At 50.1% G+C, this 20,435-nt stretch overlaps 3 protein-coding genes across 7 annotated transcripts in view; 2 read left to right on the top strand and 1 right to left on the bottom strand.

The window, feature by feature from the left end:
- The first annotated feature begins 446 nt into the window (after positions 1-446).
- Positions 447-4,130, top strand: PABPN1L (PABPN1 like, cytoplasmic). The gene is made up of 8 exons (XM_074913464.1): positions 447-466; positions 1,054-1,228; positions 1,727-1,835; positions 2,294-2,358; positions 2,799-2,905; positions 3,021-3,108; positions 3,211-3,356; positions 4,091-4,130. Exons 1-8 carry the CDS (start codon positions 447-449, stop codon positions 4,128-4,130), a joined length of 750 nt encoding a protein of 249 aa, XP_074769565.1.
- A 3,027-nt stretch (positions 4,131-7,157) lies between these two features.
- Positions 7,158-10,787, bottom strand: TRAPPC2L (trafficking protein particle complex subunit 2L). Its single transcript, XM_074913244.1, has 5 exons — positions 10,733-10,787; positions 9,368-9,540; positions 8,305-8,392; positions 8,113-8,192; positions 7,158-7,359 (listed from the first exon to the last, which is right to left on the bottom strand). The coding sequence occupies exons 1-5, from the start codon at positions 10,763-10,765 to the stop codon at positions 7,314-7,316; spliced, it is 420 nt and encodes a 139-aa protein (XP_074769345.1). The 5' UTR covers positions 10,766-10,787; the 3' UTR covers positions 7,158-7,313.
- A 61-nt stretch (positions 10,788-10,848) lies between these two features.
- Positions 10,849-20,435, top strand: part of GALNS (galactosamine (N-acetyl)-6-sulfatase) — a 51,194-nt gene continuing 41,607 nt past the window's right edge. For all 5 annotated transcript variants that reach the window (XR_012634182.1, XR_012634180.1, XR_012634181.1 and 2 more), the window contains exons 1-5: positions 10,849-10,953; positions 14,198-14,321; positions 15,561-15,635; positions 16,586-16,688; positions 19,568-19,711. Coding sequence is in view for 1 of the 5 variants with exons in the window: in XM_074912999.1 (XP_074769100.1) it covers positions 10,855-10,953; positions 14,198-14,321; positions 15,561-15,635; positions 16,586-16,688; positions 19,568-19,711 (545 nt within the window). In the remaining 4 variants the exon portion in view is untranslated. The remainder of the gene's footprint in view (positions 10,954-14,197; positions 14,322-15,560; positions 15,636-16,585; positions 16,689-19,567; positions 19,712-20,435) is intronic.

The raw sequence follows: 20,435 nt of genomic DNA, 5'->3' as shown, positions 1-20,435 counted from the left end.
CTCTGAGGGGGGGTGTCCACAGCGGGGGGATCATTCGGGGTTGCCCCCCGGCTGCAGACGCTGCGCCCCCTCGGGGTGCCCTGCTGCTCCTCCTGTGCTGGGGGCAGCTGGCTGCGGTCCCCAGCGGGCTCAGTGGACAAGGAGGGCCGGAGGGGGGGAGTCCCCAAACCCGGTGCGGAGTCCCCAGACTCAGGGGGGACACTCGGAGTGTCGTGCCCGGGTGCACACGTGAGTCCTCTGCCGCCGCCGGGGCTCGAACCCGCGGCCCCAGGGGTCGCGTCTGGGTAGAGGCTCCTGCCCCGCCCTGCCGACAGGGGGCGGGGCCCGGCGGGGCGCGCTTTGCCCTGATTGGTCCCTGATGTATGAAAGCGCGGCGCGCCGGCGGGAGAAGCGCACGTGGCGGCGGGAGTTCCGCACGTGGCGCCGCTCCGCGGAGGCAGCGCAGCATGTTCGGGGGTCGAGCGAGGTGGGTCCTGCCGGGGGGGGACGGGAGGGGGGTGAAGGGGACCGGGCCGGGGCCGAGATCGAGGCCGCGCCCCCCCCACCCCGGGCTGGAGCGGGGTCGGTTTCGTGCTCATGGGTGGGGGGGGGGGTTTGTCCCTCCGCGGGCCCAAACCCTGAGCCCACGGGGCTGGAGGCGTGCGGGTTTGTCCCCGGGGGGGGCAGGGCTCCCTCGGGGCAGCTCTGGAAGGGGCAGGGGGGCAGGTCCTGCCACCTCCTCCTCCTCCCTTTCCCTCCCAGCGAGCTGTGATGCTTCCACTTGGTTTGGGTTTTTTTTTTTAATCCAAGGGAAGTTGCTTCCAGATCCCCTCTGTGCCCCCCCCCCCCCACTCCCCGAGCTGGGAGGTGTCTCAGCATGAAGCAGAGACTTTTCAGCAGCCCCCACGCCTGCAAATTCCAGGCTCTTGCTGCAAACCTGCCCGCAGCACCCCCAGCAAGCCGTGCTCACCCTCCTGCTGGAAGCCTTCGCCTGGCTGCGCTCTGCTGTAGGTCCTACATCAAATGGCTGGTTGGGTGGTAAATGGGTTTTTTTTTGTGCCTGTTCCTGCCCAGTTCTCTGTTCCTGGACACTTCGGGGATCTGGTGGCAGGACCCACCATCCCTGGCAGCGGGAGAGGCGTCCTGGGCCGGGAGCGAGGCGTCGGCTCTGCGGGGAGCTGCGGGTGACGACTCGGACCTGAGCTGCCTGGAGAGGGACAGCGTGGAGGAGCTGGTTGTACCTGACCCAGTGAGTGCCCGGCTGAGTGGGGAGTCAATTTTCCCTGTTTTTCTGAGGAAATTGGAAACTTTTTTACACCTCTCTTCAAGAGCTTCCAAAAATAAAGAATAATCATGGGCCCTGATCTTAAAATCCCTGAGCTGAGAAACTGGAAATGGAATTGTCACTCTCCTCCTGCTTGGGTTTAAGTGCTGAGACATCCACCTGGCTGAGCAGGGGTAAACGGCTCCTGTTTTGTCACCAAATTAAATCTCTGGCCCCCTCCAGCAGCTCTGGTGCTGCTGGGGCACCTCTGCTTTGCAAATATTTACCTGTTTTTTCTCCCCAGTGGAGCTGGGAGCGGAATTCTCCTTTTGTGGGACAGGCTGTTGTCTCCAGCCCCCTCCCCACCTCTTTGTCCCCAGGGTGGAGGAGGGCGCTGCTGGCTGTGGGTGGGGGTGTCCCTGCTCTGGGTGGCAGTGTCCCTGCTCTGGGTGCTGCTCACACAAGTCTTGGTTTGGGTTGCAGGAGCTGGAGGCCATCAAAGCCAGAGTGCGGGAGATGGAGAGGGAGGATGAGAGGCTGAAGGAGTTGCAGCTGGAAGCTGAGAGTCATCTCATCATGAGCTCAGTGGCAGGTACGGGCTGTCCCTGGGTGCTGCTGTCCCCCCCCAGGGGCAGCTCTGGGCCACAGGGTGGCAACTGGAGCCAGAGCACATGGTGGCCACGTGGACTGGACACGTAAGGTGGGTGAGGGATGGAGTCCCAGGCGTGGCGTGATGCTCATGCGGGTTGTAGCCACTCTTACCTCCTACCTGCGCAGGCCAAGGGGCAGTAAATTAATTTAACTAAGTTTAATTCAGTGAAGTAATTAAGTTTATCACTGAGAGCCTCAGTAAAGCAGTTACCCTGTGGGTTTGTGGGATATTTTTGTGAAGAGAGAGGGGCAAGGGGATGGAGGAGGGGGAGGCAGCACTGGGGGGGTTTGGGTATGTCTGGATGTGACCGTGGACCTGAGGAGCTTTGCATGGACAGACGTCCCCCAGCAGAGCATTTCTATGACTGTGTCACCACAAAGCAGCCCTTGTCTCTGCAGGTCTCTTCCCAAAGACAACCGAGGAGAAGATGGAGGTTGACCAGCGATCCATCTATGTGGGCAACGTAAGTGGGAGACCCTGGAGCAGAGCCCACCTCGCTGCTCCTGACCCGGTGGGACGTGTGTCCGAGATCCCTGGCACGGGGGTCCGTCTGGTCCCATCCCAAATGCTTCTCCTCTGCCCAGCCCAGACTGGGAATGTGGCTCAGCATCTGCCCGTGATCCTCAGCCACTTGCAGATAATCTGCTGCAAGTGTCAGCTCCCCAAAATACCCCGCTGGAAGCTGGGGGTTGTGTGGTGTTGCCTGTTCCCTCAAAGTGGGGGGAGCTGTCTCTTGGATTTGGATTTGCAGGTGGGAACATTCAGCTGGAAGAGTCTCCTGAACCTCAGGAGATGGAAAAGTTGTGGTGGCAAGGTGTGAGTGGGGTCAGGTGGCCCGTGCCTCGAGTGGTGGTGTGTGAAAGCAGACCCCCGCGCTGGGGGGGGCTGGCGCTGCCGTTGCAGGTGGATTACGGGGGCACGGCGGAAGAGCTGGAGTCTCACTTCAACAGCTGTGGGCAGATCAACCGAGTGACCATCCTCTGCGACAAGTTCTCGGGGCATCCCAAAGGGTCAGTGCTGGCTTGGGGGGGGGCTGGGTTGGAGTGTTGAGGGTGCTGCTCTGTGCTCCCCAGCCTTTGGGAGCAGCGGGGTGTCCGCGGGGCTCTGCTCACCCCGTCCCCCCAGGTACGCCTACATCGAGTTCAAGGAGAAGAGCTCGGTGAGGGCTGCGGTGGAGCTGGACGAGAGCGTGTTCAGAGGCCGGGTCATTAAGGTAAGAGCTGGATGAGGCCCTGGGGGGGCTGCATCCTCCCCTGCCACCCCCGTGTGTGTGGGGCTGTGCCAAAACCCAGCTGAGCCACTGCCTGCCTTCCAGGTGCTGCCCAAGAGGACCAACATGCCGGGCATCAGCACCACCGACCGCGGGGGCTACCGGGGCCGCTTCCGAGCCCGGGGCGGGCTGGCCCAGCGCGGGGGCTACTATGGAGGGCAGCACCCAAGGGTGCGAGGGAGGACGTACAGGTGAGCGGCTGGGTGGGGGGTTTTCCTTGTGTATTTGGGTTGAGATCCCTGTGGAGCAGAGTGTCCCTAGGATGGGGGTAGCTGCCCCTCGCTCCGGCTGAGCTCAGCTTTTCCCACCCTGACACGGACGGGAGGATGAAGAAGGGCTCTGGCAGGAGCGGCCTCCTGGAGACCTGTGCTAGAAACGTCTCCTGCCCGTCACATGCCGTTAACATCACCCCGGTGTCGGTGAGGTGGGTAGGAGCCTTCTGGCTGCTCCAGCTGGGACACGGGCACCTCGGGGGGACTGTGGGGAGCTGGGAGGGGGAAGGACCGAAGTGAGCAGCCAGCGGTGGCACAGCAGAGCCATCCACGCTGCCGTCCCAGCATCCCTCGCATCCCCAGCGCAGGCCTGGAGCTATTCTCCAACACACCTCCTGCTGCTCCCACGTCCCTGAGCTCGCTGCGGATTAGCTTCACTGATGCGGCCCCTTCGGCGCTGCGAGAGGTAAAAACCACCTGGCAACCTGCTGCTGTCCCCTTGTCCCTGCAGGGCTTTAGGGGGTGGGGGGCAGGCATCGCACTCCCAGCTTGACCAGAGCTGTGCCTCAGGGCTCCCCCATCTTTTTGGGGGTTCAGTCTAGGTTAGTGGGGGCAGAAGGGTGGATCCCAGCTCTCAGAGGGGTGAAGAAGCAGGTAGCTGTGCTTTTTTTGGCACAGCCGAGCTTTAGGATGCTGTTTTTGTTCTTGTTTAGGGGTCGGGCAAAGCTGCTGCCTTGGTATTTTCCGTACTAGAAAGGACTGGACTGCCCTGGTGATGCCCACGGGACTGAAATGAGGAGATGGGATCGGAGAGATTTAAAAATATGCCTACCCAAGCCAAAAAAAGATTAATTTTTAAAATGCCATCTGCCTGGCCGTGAGGATTACTGGTGAGGCAGCCGTGTGCTGGGCTGCGGGAGGGAAGACTGGATCCACTCCACCTGCACGTGGGATCCCCACCAGCATCCCAGCAGGGGCTCACCTTAGCTTTGTGTTTTCATCAAGAACAGTCTCATTCCAGAAACCTCTCTGTCCTGGGAAGGGAAGAGCTCTCCCCGACCACCAAGTCTCATTCTCATCCTATAGAAAAGGGCCGTACTGGAGGGGTTTTTTGGCATCTGGGTGTCCAAATGCCCCTCCACTGCGAGGGTGGACCTGGCCTGCTCAGCCCGTGAAGCACCCTCAGCCTTCTCCACGAGCTGGATGCTGCCCATAAGAAGATGCTCAAGGCCTTTCCAAAGACTTGCTTTCTTTTCCAAATCAGTGGAGAAAAGTCTTGGGTTGCAGCTCTAGACCTGACCTCTGGGGAGTTTTTTGTCAGCCTTGTGGATTTCTGACCTTGCTCTTTGGGAAGAGGATGGAGACTAATGATGTGGTTGACGTCTGGTTTTTAGCTCGCTGCTGTTGTACATCTAGAACCAGGGGAGGGAAAAAGCATCCCTTGCTGTTTCTCTGGAAGCCTCTGCATCTCTGTGGTGGTTAAAACAAAATCTGGGTGTCACAAAACCCTTTTCCCTTCTTATTTCAGAAGTCAACAGCCCCCTCTTCTTCCCCTCGTTTTATGCCAAAGCTACAGGGATCAAAGGGCACTGCCAACTCATCATTTTACTTTATTTCTAGCAGTAGCAGTACTACAAAACCATCTCCACTGTTGCAAATTTGTTCTGGTTTTCCTCTTTACTCCCATCACCATTCCTGCCCCAGATGCCTGTTTGGGGATTGTTTGAGCCCTGCTGAACTAGAGGGTCAGGACCAAAGTGCACCACAGGCACAGGGTCTTGGGGAACAAAAAGTGCCTGGCACTTCCCCTTCCTGCTGGTCTTGTGTTTGTGAGCTCTAAAACCACTCGTTTTTAAAGGTAAAACTTTGTTAAAAGAGGCAGGCTGCGAACACCAGGACACTGAACTTCTACACTGGAATTGGTTTTATTATGTAATTCTCACACTAATCTTTTGGGATCCTTAGTTTAGGATTCCTCTAACCCAGATGCAACCGACTCCTAAAGCAGCTTTTCACAGCTCATGGGGCATTGCCAGGCTAAAAATCCCACTGATTTTTTTTTTTTTTCCCCTTAAGATATCAAGATTTTTTTAAAGCTTGGGGCCTTAACTCTTTGTGTTGTGTTGATTTTGCACTTTGCCCAGTGTGGACTGTGCTGCCGAGACTGGCCTTGCTCTGAGCTACCCTTAGGCTTAGACTATAACAGTAGCTTTTTCTAGGGATTTAAATCTTCCATTTAGTAGCTTTCTAAATTCTTGACTTAATTTTAAACAAAAAAGTACTTTGGGGTGTTTGAAATCTTTTGTGAAAGAGGAAATGCTGAGCTCCTGTCTCTGTGAGTAAAAAGTGAGGATTTTTTAGATGAAAACGTTTTGGAATAGCAGTGTACAGCTGTGCCTTGTTTAGATGGTGGGAGAGGCTTGAACACTTTCATCTCCCATTACTTGACAGGTTGTTGTTAATTAAAATGTGTTTAAGCTCTGTTTGAAAAGGTATTGTAAATGTTACTTATTTTTAAAATAAATGATCCTGCTGTGTGAACTTCATCTGCAGTGAGACCGTGCTGGCCGTGAGCTGACACTCTACGCTGACCTGGCTTTCCCCAGGCTTCTTGTATCCTTTGGAGCTGTGCAGCTTTTCTTTTTGTTTTGCGTTTTTTAGCTATGTTTTCTGTATTTTTAACTGATTAGGTGCTTGAAGCACAGGCAGGAAAGACTTGGAGTAGAGGTGTGTGAAAAGCACCGAGTAGCTGCTCAGCAGCTCCGGACTCGCTGCACAGCCCCACGTAGTGTGAGTGAGCAGGGGGTCAAGAAGCTGGGATGCTTTTCTGGTCCAGTTTGTATTTTTTTCCTATCTAAATACCTGCTATTGATTTGGTTGTCTTTAATGGGAGCTGCGGGGGGAGGGGATGCTAATAGAGATTAGTTTGGGATGAGCCAGGCAGCTGTGCAATCCTCAAGTTTGAATCTCTTGGTGTGGATTTATTCCAGCTGCTCTACCTGTGCTCCCCAACCTGGGCTAGAAATAATTAAAAGTGCCTGGGCTGTCTGAATGAGGTGCAAAGGGATACCAGCAAGTCCTGTCAGATGTGTCACCCCAAGATCTGCCCCAGGAAGGCAAGATCAGTGCAGAACTTGCTCAGGTTCAAGGTGGAGAGTGGAGACCAGCTGGTTTGTGTGCTGGAGCTTTCTCAAGTACAGAAATACTGGCTGGGGTTGTAGAACTCAGAGCCTTCCGCTGCCTTGTGGAATTTTCTCGTTCCAAGAACTAAAGGAGTAAGTACGTAGAGATCCGAGTGCTCCCAGCTAAGGGAAAGCAGGACAAGCAGCCTGAGCGTGTTAGAATTAAGCACTTGCTTGTGATGTTCCTGTCAGAAGGAACAGTTGAGCAGCGGCGAAGAGGGCTGGCAGAGAGCAAAGGGGCTGCTGTGCTGCTCCTGCTTCAGTGGTGCTGCAGAGCAGTTCCTCTACTTCTGAGGAGCAGTGTCACTCTGTCTCAGCTGACTGAAATCTAGGCTGACCCTAATAATAATCTCTTAGCTGTCTCTTGTGCAGCTGTGCTTGCTCTAATCACAAGCACAGCAGGAACTGCTGTTTTTACACAAAGCCCAATTTCTACAGAAACATCTGAGTTGCAGAGGCACAGCTGCACACATTTCTGTAGGGAACAAACCTTCTCTCTGGCACAGCTGACCTTCCTGAAGGAAGGGCTGGCTCTCACATGTTACCTGAAGGCATAAAGCTGAGCAGCAACTTCTGTGCCATGCTCGGGTTTGCTAGAGTAGAAATGCATGCAGACCGTGCAGGTGTCAAGTTTATTTTACACAGAATAAATTTAAAATATTACACAGAACAAAGACAATATATACATCACTTTGTAGGCATGCTCCTGTACACGGGGAATGTTCTCAAGAGGTGGATGAGGAGGGGCAGAGCTTTAGCACACCTGCATCATCATGGAGTTCACCATATTATCAAAAGCCCTGGAGAAGGAAATGAACACAGAATATTAAAGGAGGCAGCTAGTTCTGCCCAGCGGATCTCTCATAACAAAACCAAAGGCTAAACAATGCCTCTTACTGGTTATTGAGCTGGCTTCCCCTAAGCTGAATACATGGTTTTACTCTTCAACTAGAGCATGCTCTGCTGAGTAAATAATGATTTTTAATTAAGCTGAAGTAAGTACAGGTCTTATCCTGGCTGTAGACCTGCCTCAGCAAAGTGTAAAAGAAATTGTTCTTGCTTAGGCAATAAAAAGTCCCAACTTTATTAAAATTCCCTGTGAGATTACAGATGAGAAATGGGGGGCAGAGGCCCTCACACGTGAGGAATGACAGGCTGAATGCCCATCTGTCCTTACCCAAGGGTAAGCCCGGGGCAAGTGCAGTTGTTCTCTCTTAAAACTGCTCTGCTTACCTATTAATTTTCATCGTTACCTATGAAAACAGGCAGTTTTTTCTCCTCAAGACATTGATTTTCTTGAGTCAGCGTTTCTAACACCAGTTCTGAGCTGGGAGTGAGAGTTCAGTGTAACTTCTCATGAGACTATTGCTTTTCTGCTCTGCAGTAACGGCCCAAAGACAACACAGCTGTTCTCCATTTGGGCAGCTGGAGCATGCACATCTGACCTGGTCAACCGCAGGGGTCATGCTCTCTGTCCTGGGACATCACAGGGACACTGCGAGTTCCAGAGAGATGACAAAGATCAGGAAGATCCATATGATCGACCCACTTACCTGGAATGGATACGGTCCCCAGGGTTATAAAAAGGGTTACACATTATGTCCGTATATGAATTATGCAGCTTTCGGAACATCTGAAAAGGGATTGTAGTTTAATTAATTTTTTTGCTGCTCAGCACTTCATGAATAAGTGGAAGTAGCAAAAACACTGATGTGGCAAGTTGTGCTCTGATTTCCTGCACTTACACTGCGGATCTCATTGTCTCGAAGTGCTGTGTTGGAGGAATCCACCACCATAACAAACTTCACTTTGGAGTTTGTCACGTAGCCGTATCTGTGCAGCTGTTAAGGCATGTGCTTCTGACACACCAGAGCCTGGCCAAACCCAAACAAGGCTGGAATACACTCAAAGAAACAAGCTGGGAGGAAACATGACGTTCCTGCTGCGCCCAGCACATACCTAGGACGAGATGAGGTAAGCAAGACACTGTATCCCCTTTTCAATCAGATTTTTGCCATCTTTGATAACTCCAGGCCAAGCTCATTTCTATGCTGGCCAGTCAGGCATTGCAATTTCAGAAGCAGCCTCCCACTAGCTGTTTTCACGAGGATTTCTCTCCAGACCATTATGACACAGGTACCTTATTTATTATTGTTTGGGAGACCGCAATCAAGACGCCTGGAGATCTTCTCAGTATCAGCCAGTGTGACTGCCCTGAGACTTCAAAAATTAACCACCAGTTTATGAAAACCCAGAAATCAGGTCTGCTGCTAACTTCTGTCTGTGGGACTCAGAGAAAAAAGCCAAAGAAAGTTCCAAAGATCAAATCTGTGACTTAAAAAACGCTGGGGAGGCTGTGGCTGTGAAGTAGAGATTTTAGAGAAATCAGACCATACACGTGGGATTTAGGTACTTGACCAGAGACACCTTCATACTCCTGCTACTTTTGCTGGTGTTACTGAAGAGTCTAAGCTTTGTTCTAGTCACAGTCAACTGTTTTAGCTAAGCAGGGAATAAACCGCCTAGTTTATGAAAGGTGAAGTCTAAGCTGCACCAGGCACTCTCCTTCATGTAGGCTAAGGGTAAATTTTTCTACCAACTGGTTGGGCAACGAAGCAGCTGCTGAATTGACCAAGGCACCAAACCTGAACCTCTACGTGATGAACTGATCAGCGAACAAGTCTGTGTATTTTCTGCTGCTGTCTTTAACATGGCACCGAGTAGGAAGAGAGATTTCACATGTGGGGCCCCTGGCAAGAAAGAGCATATAAATACATAAAGGCATGGTAAAAGGCATTAGAAAGATACACCTTGTAGTCTTCAGTGGGGTAGAGCAGCCCCAGGTACAGTTCTCTCTGATCTACAAGAGCCTTGCCCATCGCAGAGATCTTTTCATCCACAACATCGAGGGAAGTGTGCACAGTGTAGTGGAACTTCAGCTCGTTTTCAGTTGGAACACTCCGGATGTAGAGGGGATAGTTCTGAGGAGGAGAACAAATTATGCTAACTAGGACCGGTCCCTCTGCTGTGGAAGTGATGGTTTTCACCCAAAGAATTGCTGCTGTCAGAAGGAAGCTATTTTAACCATTTTATGTTCACAGCACAGTCCCCTTTACACTTTGCAGCGCTTGTGGAGCAGATCTGCCTCCGCACAGGCACTGCACAAGCGTCAGGTCTCTCCACTGCCCGACCTGTCCCCTTGTCCCAGCAGAGCCTGTCCCCAGCTCTTCCTGAGGAAACCCCTCTCCTCTCCTGGCAGCAGGACACCACAGGGCACCCTCACGCTGCCCCAGCTCCCCCTGCCCTGGTCCCAGGCTGCTCCTGCTCAGCCCACTTCAACCTCCAGTGTCTGTCCCACTTCCCTCAACCCTGTTCAGGCCCCACAGCCAGAGACCCTGCCCCAGTCCGCTCACCCCCACCCCACAGCCCCAGTCCTGCTCCCCTCCTCAGGCCCCACAGTGTGAGCCCCAGCCCTGCTCAGCCCCACAACCTCCTGGCCCCACTGCCCTGCTCAGGGGCCCCAAACTGGGACCCTGCCCCATTCCCCTCAGCCCTACTCCACAACCTCACCCAGCCCCACAGCCCCAGTCCTGCTCAGGCCCCAAACTACAGCCCCAGTCCTGCTCAGGGCTCACAGCTCCACCTGACTCCCTTGTCCCTCTCGGGCCCCACAACCTGAGGCCCAGCCCTGCTTCACTCACCCCCCCTCAGGCCCCACGACCCCACCTGGCCTCGCTACTCCACTCAAGCCCACAGCCTGAGTTCCGGCCCTACAGCTCCACCTGACCCCCCTGTTCCTCTCAGACCCCACAACCTGCGTCCCAGCCCCACTCCCTTCACCCCTGTTCAGGCCCCACAGGACTCCCTTCATCCCTCTCAGGCCCCACAACCCGAGGACCAGCCTCACCCCCCTCGCCCCTCCTCAGGCCCCACAGCTCCACCTGGACCCACTCAGGCCCTACAACCCCACCTGGCCCCACAACCTGCGTGCCAGCCCCACTCCCTTCACGCCTGCTCGGGCCCCACAACCCCACCTGACCCCCACAGCCTGAGGCCCAGCCCCGCCGCCCTACCCTTGTCCAGGCCCCACAGCTCGCCCTGGGCCCACTCAGGCCACACCCGGCCCCACTCAGCCCCCCCGGCCCGAGGCCCAGCGCCGCTCCCCCGCCCCACCTCCTTGGCGATCACGGCGATGCACACCGCCATCTTGTCCCGCCGCCCCGCCCACCCGTCACGTGAGGGGGAGCGGGCGGCGCTCACGTGACGCGCGGCGGGCGCGCGGGCCGGCGGTTGCCATGGCGAGGGCGGTGCTGGTGCCCCTCTGCCTGTGCTGGGCCCTGCGCCCCGCCGCGGCCTCCGCGCCCCCCAACCTCCTCCTCCTCCTCATGGACGACGTGAGTGGGGCCGGGGAGGGGGCCCCGGGGGGCGGGACACTTGTCACGGGGGGACAGGGCCCGTGTCACTGCGAGGAGGTCACTTGCGGGGGGGGGTGTGACACTGAGAGGTCCCTGTTTGTCAGGAAGAAGGGGGCTGGGTGCCGGCCCCCACAGGGGGACTTGGGTTCGTGGGAAGAGCTTGGTGTGGCTGAGGGACATGGGCGCCTTGGCTCCATGGGGCGTGACAGGCTGTGAGCTGAGGGGGAGGCTTGTCGGGGTGAGAGCAGGGCGGCCGTGGGGAGGGCTGGTGGAGAGGCTGTGTGGTGGCCCGCTCTGGCCCAGGCCCTGGGTGCTCGGCAGGGTACGGTTTGAACGCTGGCGCCTTGCGAGTGGGGCCTCTGGCAAAAACGTTCTGCTGGTGTCTGGGAAGTTTGCTCGTGGTGGAGGTGCTGTGGTGGCGGTCCCCGAGCTCGTGGGAGCATTGCGGTGCGTGGGCTGCGTCCAGAGCTGTACCCGTGCTGAGGGAGAGGCCTTGAAATAATTTAAAGTTTCGTCAAGTTTTCTCCCTGTGAGCATTATCCTGCAAATTACACTTTCTGGACATCTTCCTAAGGGCTTATCAAGGGCCGTTTTGGGGCCTGGCGAGACTTGTGTTTTGAGAGTACAGCTTGAGCATTTATTTGCTTTTTTTGTGCTGCTTAGAGCTCTGTCTCACTGCCTCGAGCTCTCCCTGGTGTGCACAATCCCCTGTGGGTCACAGATCCAGGTTCACACATCATCCTTTCCAGGTGGTGTGGCCTCTGTGTCCAGCTGTGTGCTACATCTATTTCCTTTGTTGTAGCACATGGACAGGGTCAGTGCCGTGATTCATGGTCAGAGGTCTTCCTTCAGCACAGTGATTCAGGCGCAGCTCACGGCTTGATGTGGTGATCTGGGAAACTTGGAAATAGGCAGGAATATCTGAATAAGTTTGTAAGTACTTACTCTGAAAGCCAACGTGCTCAGTTGCTGTCTTTCTCGAGTCCTTTCTGGATTTTGTTTAAAAAGTGGTGAAGAAAGGAAAGGAAGGCCTGGTGTATCCCTGCCCTCCTCCTTCAGGGCAGAGCTGCTCTAGGTGACCTGTGCTAGAGACACTGCACACAAACCTCTCCTTATTCCTCCTGTGTGGATGTCCTGCTGAAAACAAAGGAGACTTCTTGGATCTGTAAAGTCAAGCCCATACTCAAGCCTTTTGGAACTGGTGCTTACACACCTACATACCTTATCTAGAAGTGTAATCCCCTTATCTATCAGTCCATTCTTAATGACTGAGCAATTAACTCCACAGTCCTTGGCAAAGGATTCCAGTAGCTGGTAAATGTTGAGAAACAGGGTGTCTTGGTGATCTTCAAACCCTGATAGAATCATTCTGAAGTTAAGGCTTGGTTTTGCAGCCTCCAAAAATAACTGTGGGAGTATCTTCTGGTACCAGCAATGGATGTAGTTGTAGCAGCACTTGATAAGGTGCATCAACAAGTGTAGACAGGGAAAACTCCAGTACATTTCAGGAAATGTTTTAGAAACCCAAACTTGCCTCCTGAAAAACCATAGAAGAAAACTAATTCTGCCAATTTTTGCTCTCTGAACTAGGGATAAAAAAAAAAAAAAAAGGCAATAAATCATTAAAGAGCAGAAATAATCACAGATTTGTTTCCAGCTAAATGTCTTTTCGCTTTTGCACCCTGTAGTGGTCTTAGCCACACGGGCAAGGAAATGTATTCATTTCCAACACGTTCAAGTTGCTGCCATCTTCCTGGTTTGCTTCTCTTTTAATATTTTCACGTCCTCTTTCGGGTGTGTTTGTAGTAGAAATGCGTTGTGTGCCGTTTTAAGCTACTGGAAAAGCTAATGAGGGTGGGTATGTGACTCCAAGGGTGGGCAAGCTCTTATCGCCTGTTTGGCTCCGTTCTGCCAGTTCAACCTGACTCTTGTTTTCATAGTGGTTCTACACTCCTGTACAAGATGATTAACTTGTAAGCCTGTTTTTTTCCGGCCAGTTGAGCCGCCGGCAGTCTATCTCAATTTTCCATTCAGGAATATTTCCCCCCAAGCTGGCATTTCTAATTTTCAAGATGAAAGCTCCTTGGGACAGTGATTATCCCACTCTAGAAGTGTTGGTACAGCATGAGGCATGATGAGGCACAGATCCTGACTGGAGCTTCTGCAAACTGTTTATTTATTTAATATGCTCTTTATTAAAAATACATCTCCGTGGTCTTTTGGTCCTTCGGTAACTACTGCAACTCTGTCACCGTGTGTGAATTAGAGCAGCTTCAGCTTGATACTCTTTTTTTTTTTTTTTTTCCCCTTCTTCCTTGATAAAGATACTGAAGAATCAAGAACTCAGGGGTGATCCCGCTGAATCCATTTTCATTCCCCATCCTAGTGTGAGGTGGTACCATTTAATTACTCCTCGCCCAAACCTCAACAGCCGGCTCTGCAGCTCTCCAACAGTTTTCTTTTCCAAACTGCACCGCTGCAGTGTAAATGTTAGACTCTCAAATGGGACCAGACAGATGGTTTTCTAAAGATCTCAATACATTGCGCCCGCCGTTATCAGTTGCTCACCTGATACGCATCTGTATTAAAGATAGCTATTTCCCTTTTTAAAGCATAACATAATCTCTAGCAACCATGGTGCCTAATTGCTCATTAAGTTGTTGCCTTCTAGAACCTTCTGTTTTAAGTCACTTACTTTTATTTGTATTATTACCAGTAATAGTTTTCGGCAATGAATGCAGACAACGTGATGGTAATTTTACGGTTCTCCTGACTGTGTGACCCCTCTGAATTAGGAGGAAGACGCAGGGTGAAACCACTGTCTTGCAAATAAGCAGAGTGACATATGATGCCTCCGGCAGGTTTCCTCTCCAGAGCTTGCATTTAAACACTTTCTCTCTTTTCCTGCAGCACTGCTTTTGGGTTTAGACCTTTTCCTTGCATTTCTAGTTACGGATGGATAGATAGATAAATGGATGGATGGATGCAGCAGGCTGAGATGGAGTCTTGGGGTTAATGGTCCAACACAAAGAAATGTATCTTCACAGGGTTGGGGAAGATAATTTTTTTTTCACGTTTGTTTTGTACTCCCTGAGCAGGGAGATGAGCACTATAAAGATTTAGGAATGCAGGGATACGATAAAAGCGTTATGTGGGCCCAGAAGCGTTGTCATTGTGGAAGAGTAAAAGTACTTTTACGTCTTTCGGTGTGTTCTTTTTACAGATGGGTTGGGGTGATTTGGGAGCTTTCGGAGAGCCTTCTAAGGAAACTCCTAACTTAGACCAGATGGCTTCAGAAGGGATGCTTTTCCTGGATTTTTATACTGCCAACCCCCTCTGTTCTCCGTGTAAGTAAACTTGAGTTTTAAACTAGCATATAAGCATGCCACCTTCTGAGCAGAGCGGGATGTTTGCCAGCATCTGACATGAACTAGCAACCAAACCAGTGATTACCCTCAGGGCAGAGTTTGGATTTGGTGCTTTGATCTTGCTTTTTGCTCCCTCTTTATTTATGTTTTGATTGGAAAACCTACAATCTTTAGTTCATACAAAGCACTGTTTTAGCGAGCAAATCAGTCCAGCTAAAGGATTTTTTTACAACATTACAGTTTAGTACTCTAGCCTCATTGCATTTTTTCAGCTTTCTCAATTTGAGATAAACAGACAAAGCAGTATCTAAAATGTTGCTGAACATAGTTTGTACGTAGTTTGTCTGATTCCACTGGCTTTGGTGAGACTTTCATGTAGGGGGTGGCGGGCTATGTCCTGGGTTTGACCCTGCTGGCTTGCAAGATTCTTGGGGAACAGACAAGAGATAAAAGAAACGTTTGGGTCTGGGAGATGCAGATATTTTTATCCTTACTGTTTTTTTCTCTGGGCTGGATTGTTTTTTTCATTTGTTTTTAACTCAAACCTGATTGGCAGCTGAGAACTGCAACAAAAATGAGGAGCGGGGGCTTTCTAGGTGGCCTTTCATTTAGGATATCATTTGGCGGTGTGCTGGGGACATCCTTGCTCAGAAAAGGCCTTTGAAATATGCTGAAGTCCTGCTAAATCCAGTGGTGGTACTGCATAAACATATGCTTAAAGCTGAACATCTGTTTAAATGTTTCCTGCAGTCAGGACTTGACTTTTATTGTCAAAGCTGGACAGCTCTTTCTTCACTGCTACATGACTTCTGTTCAGGCAAGCTTGAAAACTCAGCCTTAAGTGTGCAATCACTTTGTGTTAGGATTTCCTCTTACATAGATACGTCAGGTATTCCTTTTAGAATTACTGAGATAGGAGGGCTGCTAGCTTGACGACTGAAATTACTCTTCAGCAGTGGGTCATTTAATAGAGGGGCCAAATTTCAGTCGGGTTTGTCTTGGAATAACTCAGATGGTGTCGTATCAGAACCTGGCTGTCTCCGTGGCTCGCTGGGGAGGGGAGGTGCTGCGTGCTCTGATGGGAGTGATCTTAGTAGCTGACTGTGGCAAAAGGGCACTGCCATGCTTCACTCAGGGCACTGTCCTCAGCCTTAATATAATAATATTAATATTAAGCAGAGAACGCTTGTAAAATAAAATGGTTTTTGTTCTTTGCAGCAAGGGCAGCGCTGTTGACAGGCCGTCTCCCAGTCAGGAATGGCTTTTACACCACGAATGCACATGCCAGAAATGGTACGGGCTTCATTCCTGATTTGCTTTCCTCTCTTGATTTCCCTCTGTGCTTCGTAGGAAGTTTTGCTTTGAACAAAGGCTTGGCTCGGTGATCTTCCAGAGTGGCACAAAAAGATTACCGTGTTAACTGCTGGTAATAAGCGTGAAATTTATTGCTTCCTCCTCACCAAGCAGAAAACCTCCTCAAATTAAGGGACCTAAACAAGGCTGGTTGATCCATTTGCTTCTGCGGGCTGAGAGGTGTTTCCTCTGGGCAGTGTAATTGGTGTCTGGTGAAAGAAAGTCACGTGGGGTGTATGTTAACCCCCAGAGTAAGGAACAAGCTGCTTAGGGTTTTATTCAGCAACCAGTTCTCTAACCATTTCAGTTTCATAGCACCATTGTGCCCAGGGTGCTTCCAGGGAAGATTACCAGTTCATAACTGGGTTGATTTTGGTTCCTCTCATTGTTTCCAGCGTGACAGATGCCACGTGTGTGGGCATGCTTGGGCGAGAATCAGCAGCTACGTACTGGTTCACAGTGCGGATCAGCGAGCGTGCTTGGCTATCCCCATCCTAACCAGAGTCACACCTTAGATTCTCAAGGGCCAGAGAACTGTGAGCTGTGAGAGATAGATCATTTCTTTCAGCTCTTGCAGTCTGAGCAAGTTTATCGATTGTTTGATTTAAGGGAAAAAAAGTGCCTTCGTTTTAAGAAATAGAAAGCAGATTCACAAGAGTGAAGGCAACTCCAATGCACACCTAAAGCACTTGCTTTCTTTCTGACCCCCCCTTTCAAGGGTCTCACCTTCATTCCGTGAGGGCAGCCCCCTTTATTACTGGCCGTGGTGTGCAAGTGTGTGGAGTTCTCCCTTTGATCTCTCTGAATCAGTTTGTTCTCTTCATCTCATGCCCGGGGAGGACTTCCAAGGACTGATATTGCTGGGGCTTTTTTTTGTTTGTTTTATGCAGCATACACGCCACAGGATATAGTAGGAGGAATCCCAGATTCTGAATTACTGCTTCCAGAGTTGCTGAAGAAAGCTGGCTACATCAATAAGATCATTGGCAAATGGTAAACTCGTTTGAAAATCTCTTGCTTTGAGATTTCAGTAAGGGTGTGTTTGTTTTGTGAAGGAGCAGCAGAACAACCAGAACTGTAGGAAAAAACCTCTTTTGAAGCTCAGATGTCCAACTTCTGAAATTTATGGTGGATCTCCCCCCCCCGCTGGGATCAATTTCTGAATCGAGTGTTACCATTACAAGTACATATATACAGCTTCACAGAAGGAGTTGAAGGGGTTTTCATATGTGTGTGTATATATATATATATATTTGTAAACCCTTCAACTCTTTGTGCTTTCATCCATGTATCACACTACTTAGTTTAATCAAAAAATGCCAAGTTGGAACTTGCCTTGAGCATCAACGTGCTTTTTATCTTTGGCCCCTGCTGTATGTTGGGTTTTTTTGTTAATAGAGTAGATTAAATTGTGAAAGCTGCTTTTTGGGGAGGTGGAAGTGGGTGGTGTAGAAATAGAGATGCAGACATCTCCAGGGCTACACTGAAGGTTGTTCATCAAGTGTAGAAGGTCGGGGTAGATAAGGGTAGGCTTGATGGGGGTAGTTGATACCAGTCGTTTTAAAAGACTGAGAGGGGTGATCCAGTACTCTGTGAATATTATCCTTTGACTTTATGGACTTTCATGGAAATACAGCATAATCTTTGTAGAGGACACAGAAGAACTTCTAAACCCCAAGTTTTTGTGATGTCTGCGAAGAATCGGAAGGGAAAAACCTGAAAGATACTCAGATCAAACAAGCACGATGGAATTGCCACTGTAATAGTTGGAACTTGGTGCGTTTGTAACATTTGAATTTCAAATGTGCTTGTGGGCTGTAGTGGAATCCCACGGGGCCTGGGGATCTCTGAAGAGTCGAGTCACGGTTTGTAACAGCGCTGTAATAAATAAATGCATAAATAGCACCTTCAAAACTACATGGACACCAGAGGAGGGCTGCTTGGTTAACAGAGTCATGGCTAATGAAGAGATTTCGGACAGGAGTAGTATCAGGGGGATACTGTTCAGGAAAATAATGGGATATAGTTTATTTAACAGTTTCGTTAACAAGTTAGAGAAGAGTGAGTTTGGATTGTGGTCGGATTCACCGCTGCTGCTGAAACGGGAACGAAGGCAAACTAACCTAAGACAGGGAATTATTTATTACCACAAATCCAACCAGCAGAGTGGCTGTGAAGAATCGGATCAGTGGGCTGAATGCAATAAGATGCAGTTCAGTGCTAATAAATGTAAATTCATACACCCAGGGAAAAGAAATAAACAACGCAAATACAGATTGGTTCCAGGCAGTTATTTGGAAAACAGCAAATCTGGAAGGACCTGCAGCTGTTAGCAAGAAGGAAACTAAATCTGAACGTGCAGCGCGGTGTCGTTGTGCGCCCAAGAACTGTTACCCCAGACAGGACGAGGGACTGGTACTGTACAGCAGCAGTCTCTGTCGTTTGTGCACGCCACCTGCTCCCTAGAAAGGTGTAAAGAAATGCAAAGTGCAGGAGTTAAATTGGAGCCTCATCCTAGCCATGTGTAGAATTTTAGGGCTTGGAAAGATTTTTTAAGTTTTCCAGCAGAAGATTTTTATATCCTTTCAGCATCCCTTCTAAAAACTTTTCAGCGTGTCCTGTGACAGTAAGTTCCACAGTTTAATTATGTGCTTGCGAGTCAAGTATTTTCCATGACCACTTTAGAATTTGTTGCATTTCATTAAATATCTCTATGGTTTTTTTGTGTTGCGAGAGAGTGAGAATAATCTGCGTCTCAGTAATTATTCGATACCTTTTTTCAAGTCTCTCCCTCTCTAAGTTCTCTTAGGACTTTCTTAGAATCAAATATTTTTTCACGTTCCCTGTTGTAGAAACATCCAGCAATAACTTTGTATTATCCTGTATATAAATGAGGAGAAGGTAGAATCCTGCAGGTCTGACGTTGCAGTTTTAGTTACATCACAGAGTTATGATCGTAGCTGGAATGATGATTGTTTTCTGTCATAACTCATTTTGGAATAGCTCAGAGTAACACCATGGATTGTTTTACTTCAGGTAATGCATTTTATGCCCCTTATGTTCAGAAAGTGTGCAGGGGGTGATGGCACAAAATGGACAGGTTGCAGATGCAGGCTTGTAAGTGGAAGCTGGAATGATTAAATAAACATTTAGCTTCAAAGGTCTCCTTTAGGGACTGGCAGAGGATGGGCATTCTGTATCTTCAAGATAGTATAAATGAGTAAAGTGTAGAATTTGCAGTACAGAAGTTGGAGATGAGAGAGGAGCTTCATCTTGAAGTTAAGGATGGAGAATTTTCAAGCTGCATAGTAGAATGGAGCTGTCATCAGCAGTAGCTAAACGTGTTTTACGTTCACGTGTGCACATAAAGAACTCATTCTCATTTACATTCAGGTCTCTCGTAACATTTTGGCAGCATGAATACTCCATAAAGGGAATGTAGATATAATGGTACATTTCATGAGCTTTACCTTGTGTTTTTACAGCTTAGTGGTATAAAAGTGACTTGTCGTAGATCAGAATCCTTAAGTAAAACATTATGTGCGTCTTTGCAGTAGCTTTGGGCAGTGTAGTCCATCAGTACAGGTCATCGAGGCAGCATGAGAAGACACCAGTAGAAGGAAATAATAGAAAACAAAGGTTGGACAGCAGACCAAAATGGGAGAAATATCAGCACTGGAGCGAGACTGCATGTATGCATTTGCAACAAGTATGAGAAAGATCAAGACGATGCTCTGCAGTCACTTATTTGATTAAAATGCTTGAAGTTTTTCTTCTTAGGCAAAGATTGTTTTCTTGCATGCCATTCTGATGAGATTATTCTTTGCTTCTTTGCAGTAGAATTTTAACTCATCTGGTTTTTTTGCTCCTAGGCATCTGGGTCACCGGCCCCAGTTCCACCCCCTGAAGCACGGGTTTGATGAATGGTTTGGATCCCCAAACTGCCATTTTGGACCTTTTGATAACAGAGCGCTCCCAAATATCCCTGTGTATAGGGACTGGGAAATGATTGGCAGGTAATTCAGCTACTTGCCTGGTAATGTTATTTTCTTTGCTTTCCCTGCTGACATTACAGTGCTGGAAGATAAGTGCTGGCATAGCAAACCCATTTCAGTGAAAAGGGATTGGCGAAAACAGCAGCTGCTTCAGAATCAGACTCAGTTGGACGGGCAGTGTTCTACAGGTACCTCACCCTGTGCAGAGAACTTCCATAGCCTGTCGAGCACCGAGAATATCCTGCCTCGTGTGGTCTGGGGTGCTTCCTGCTGAGTGCCCTGAATGTCCTGCAACTCAGCAGTGAGCCAGTGCAGAAGAGATGCTTGTAAAAGGTCGTGAAAGAGGTGAACGGCCCTTCTGGGTCCATTTAATCCCTTATACTTTGCGATGACCACTGGTAGTGAAGGCTTATAGAAAGGGTATAAGAAAAGGGATATGTGGAATGGTCCTTCTCTTGTATGGTTGTCCACCTTCCTAAACTGAAGGTTGCGAGCAGATCATTAACAGACAGTGACTTCTATGAACTAGTCTTGTCTCTTTTCGAAACCCATTTGTATTTCTGGACCTGTGCCAGGATCTCATCTCTTGCTTTGCCTTTGTGCTTTTGAACAGGACTTTCCCACTAGTCTGGGGACGGCCAATATCCAGCCGTACAAGGCCTGGGTGGTGGTTTCTGTTGGAACTAAGACAGACTGAAGGGAAAGCCTTGTGGGAAAACACACAAGGTGGGCAGAAACAGGAAGG

This window comes from Athene noctua, chromosome 9 (assembly GCF_965140245.1).
Source record: "Athene noctua chromosome 9, bAthNoc1.hap1.1, whole genome shotgun sequence".
Lineage (NCBI taxonomy): Eukaryota > Metazoa > Chordata > Aves > Strigiformes > Strigidae > Athene > Athene noctua.
This window is presented reverse-complemented; position numbering and strand designations above follow the sequence as displayed.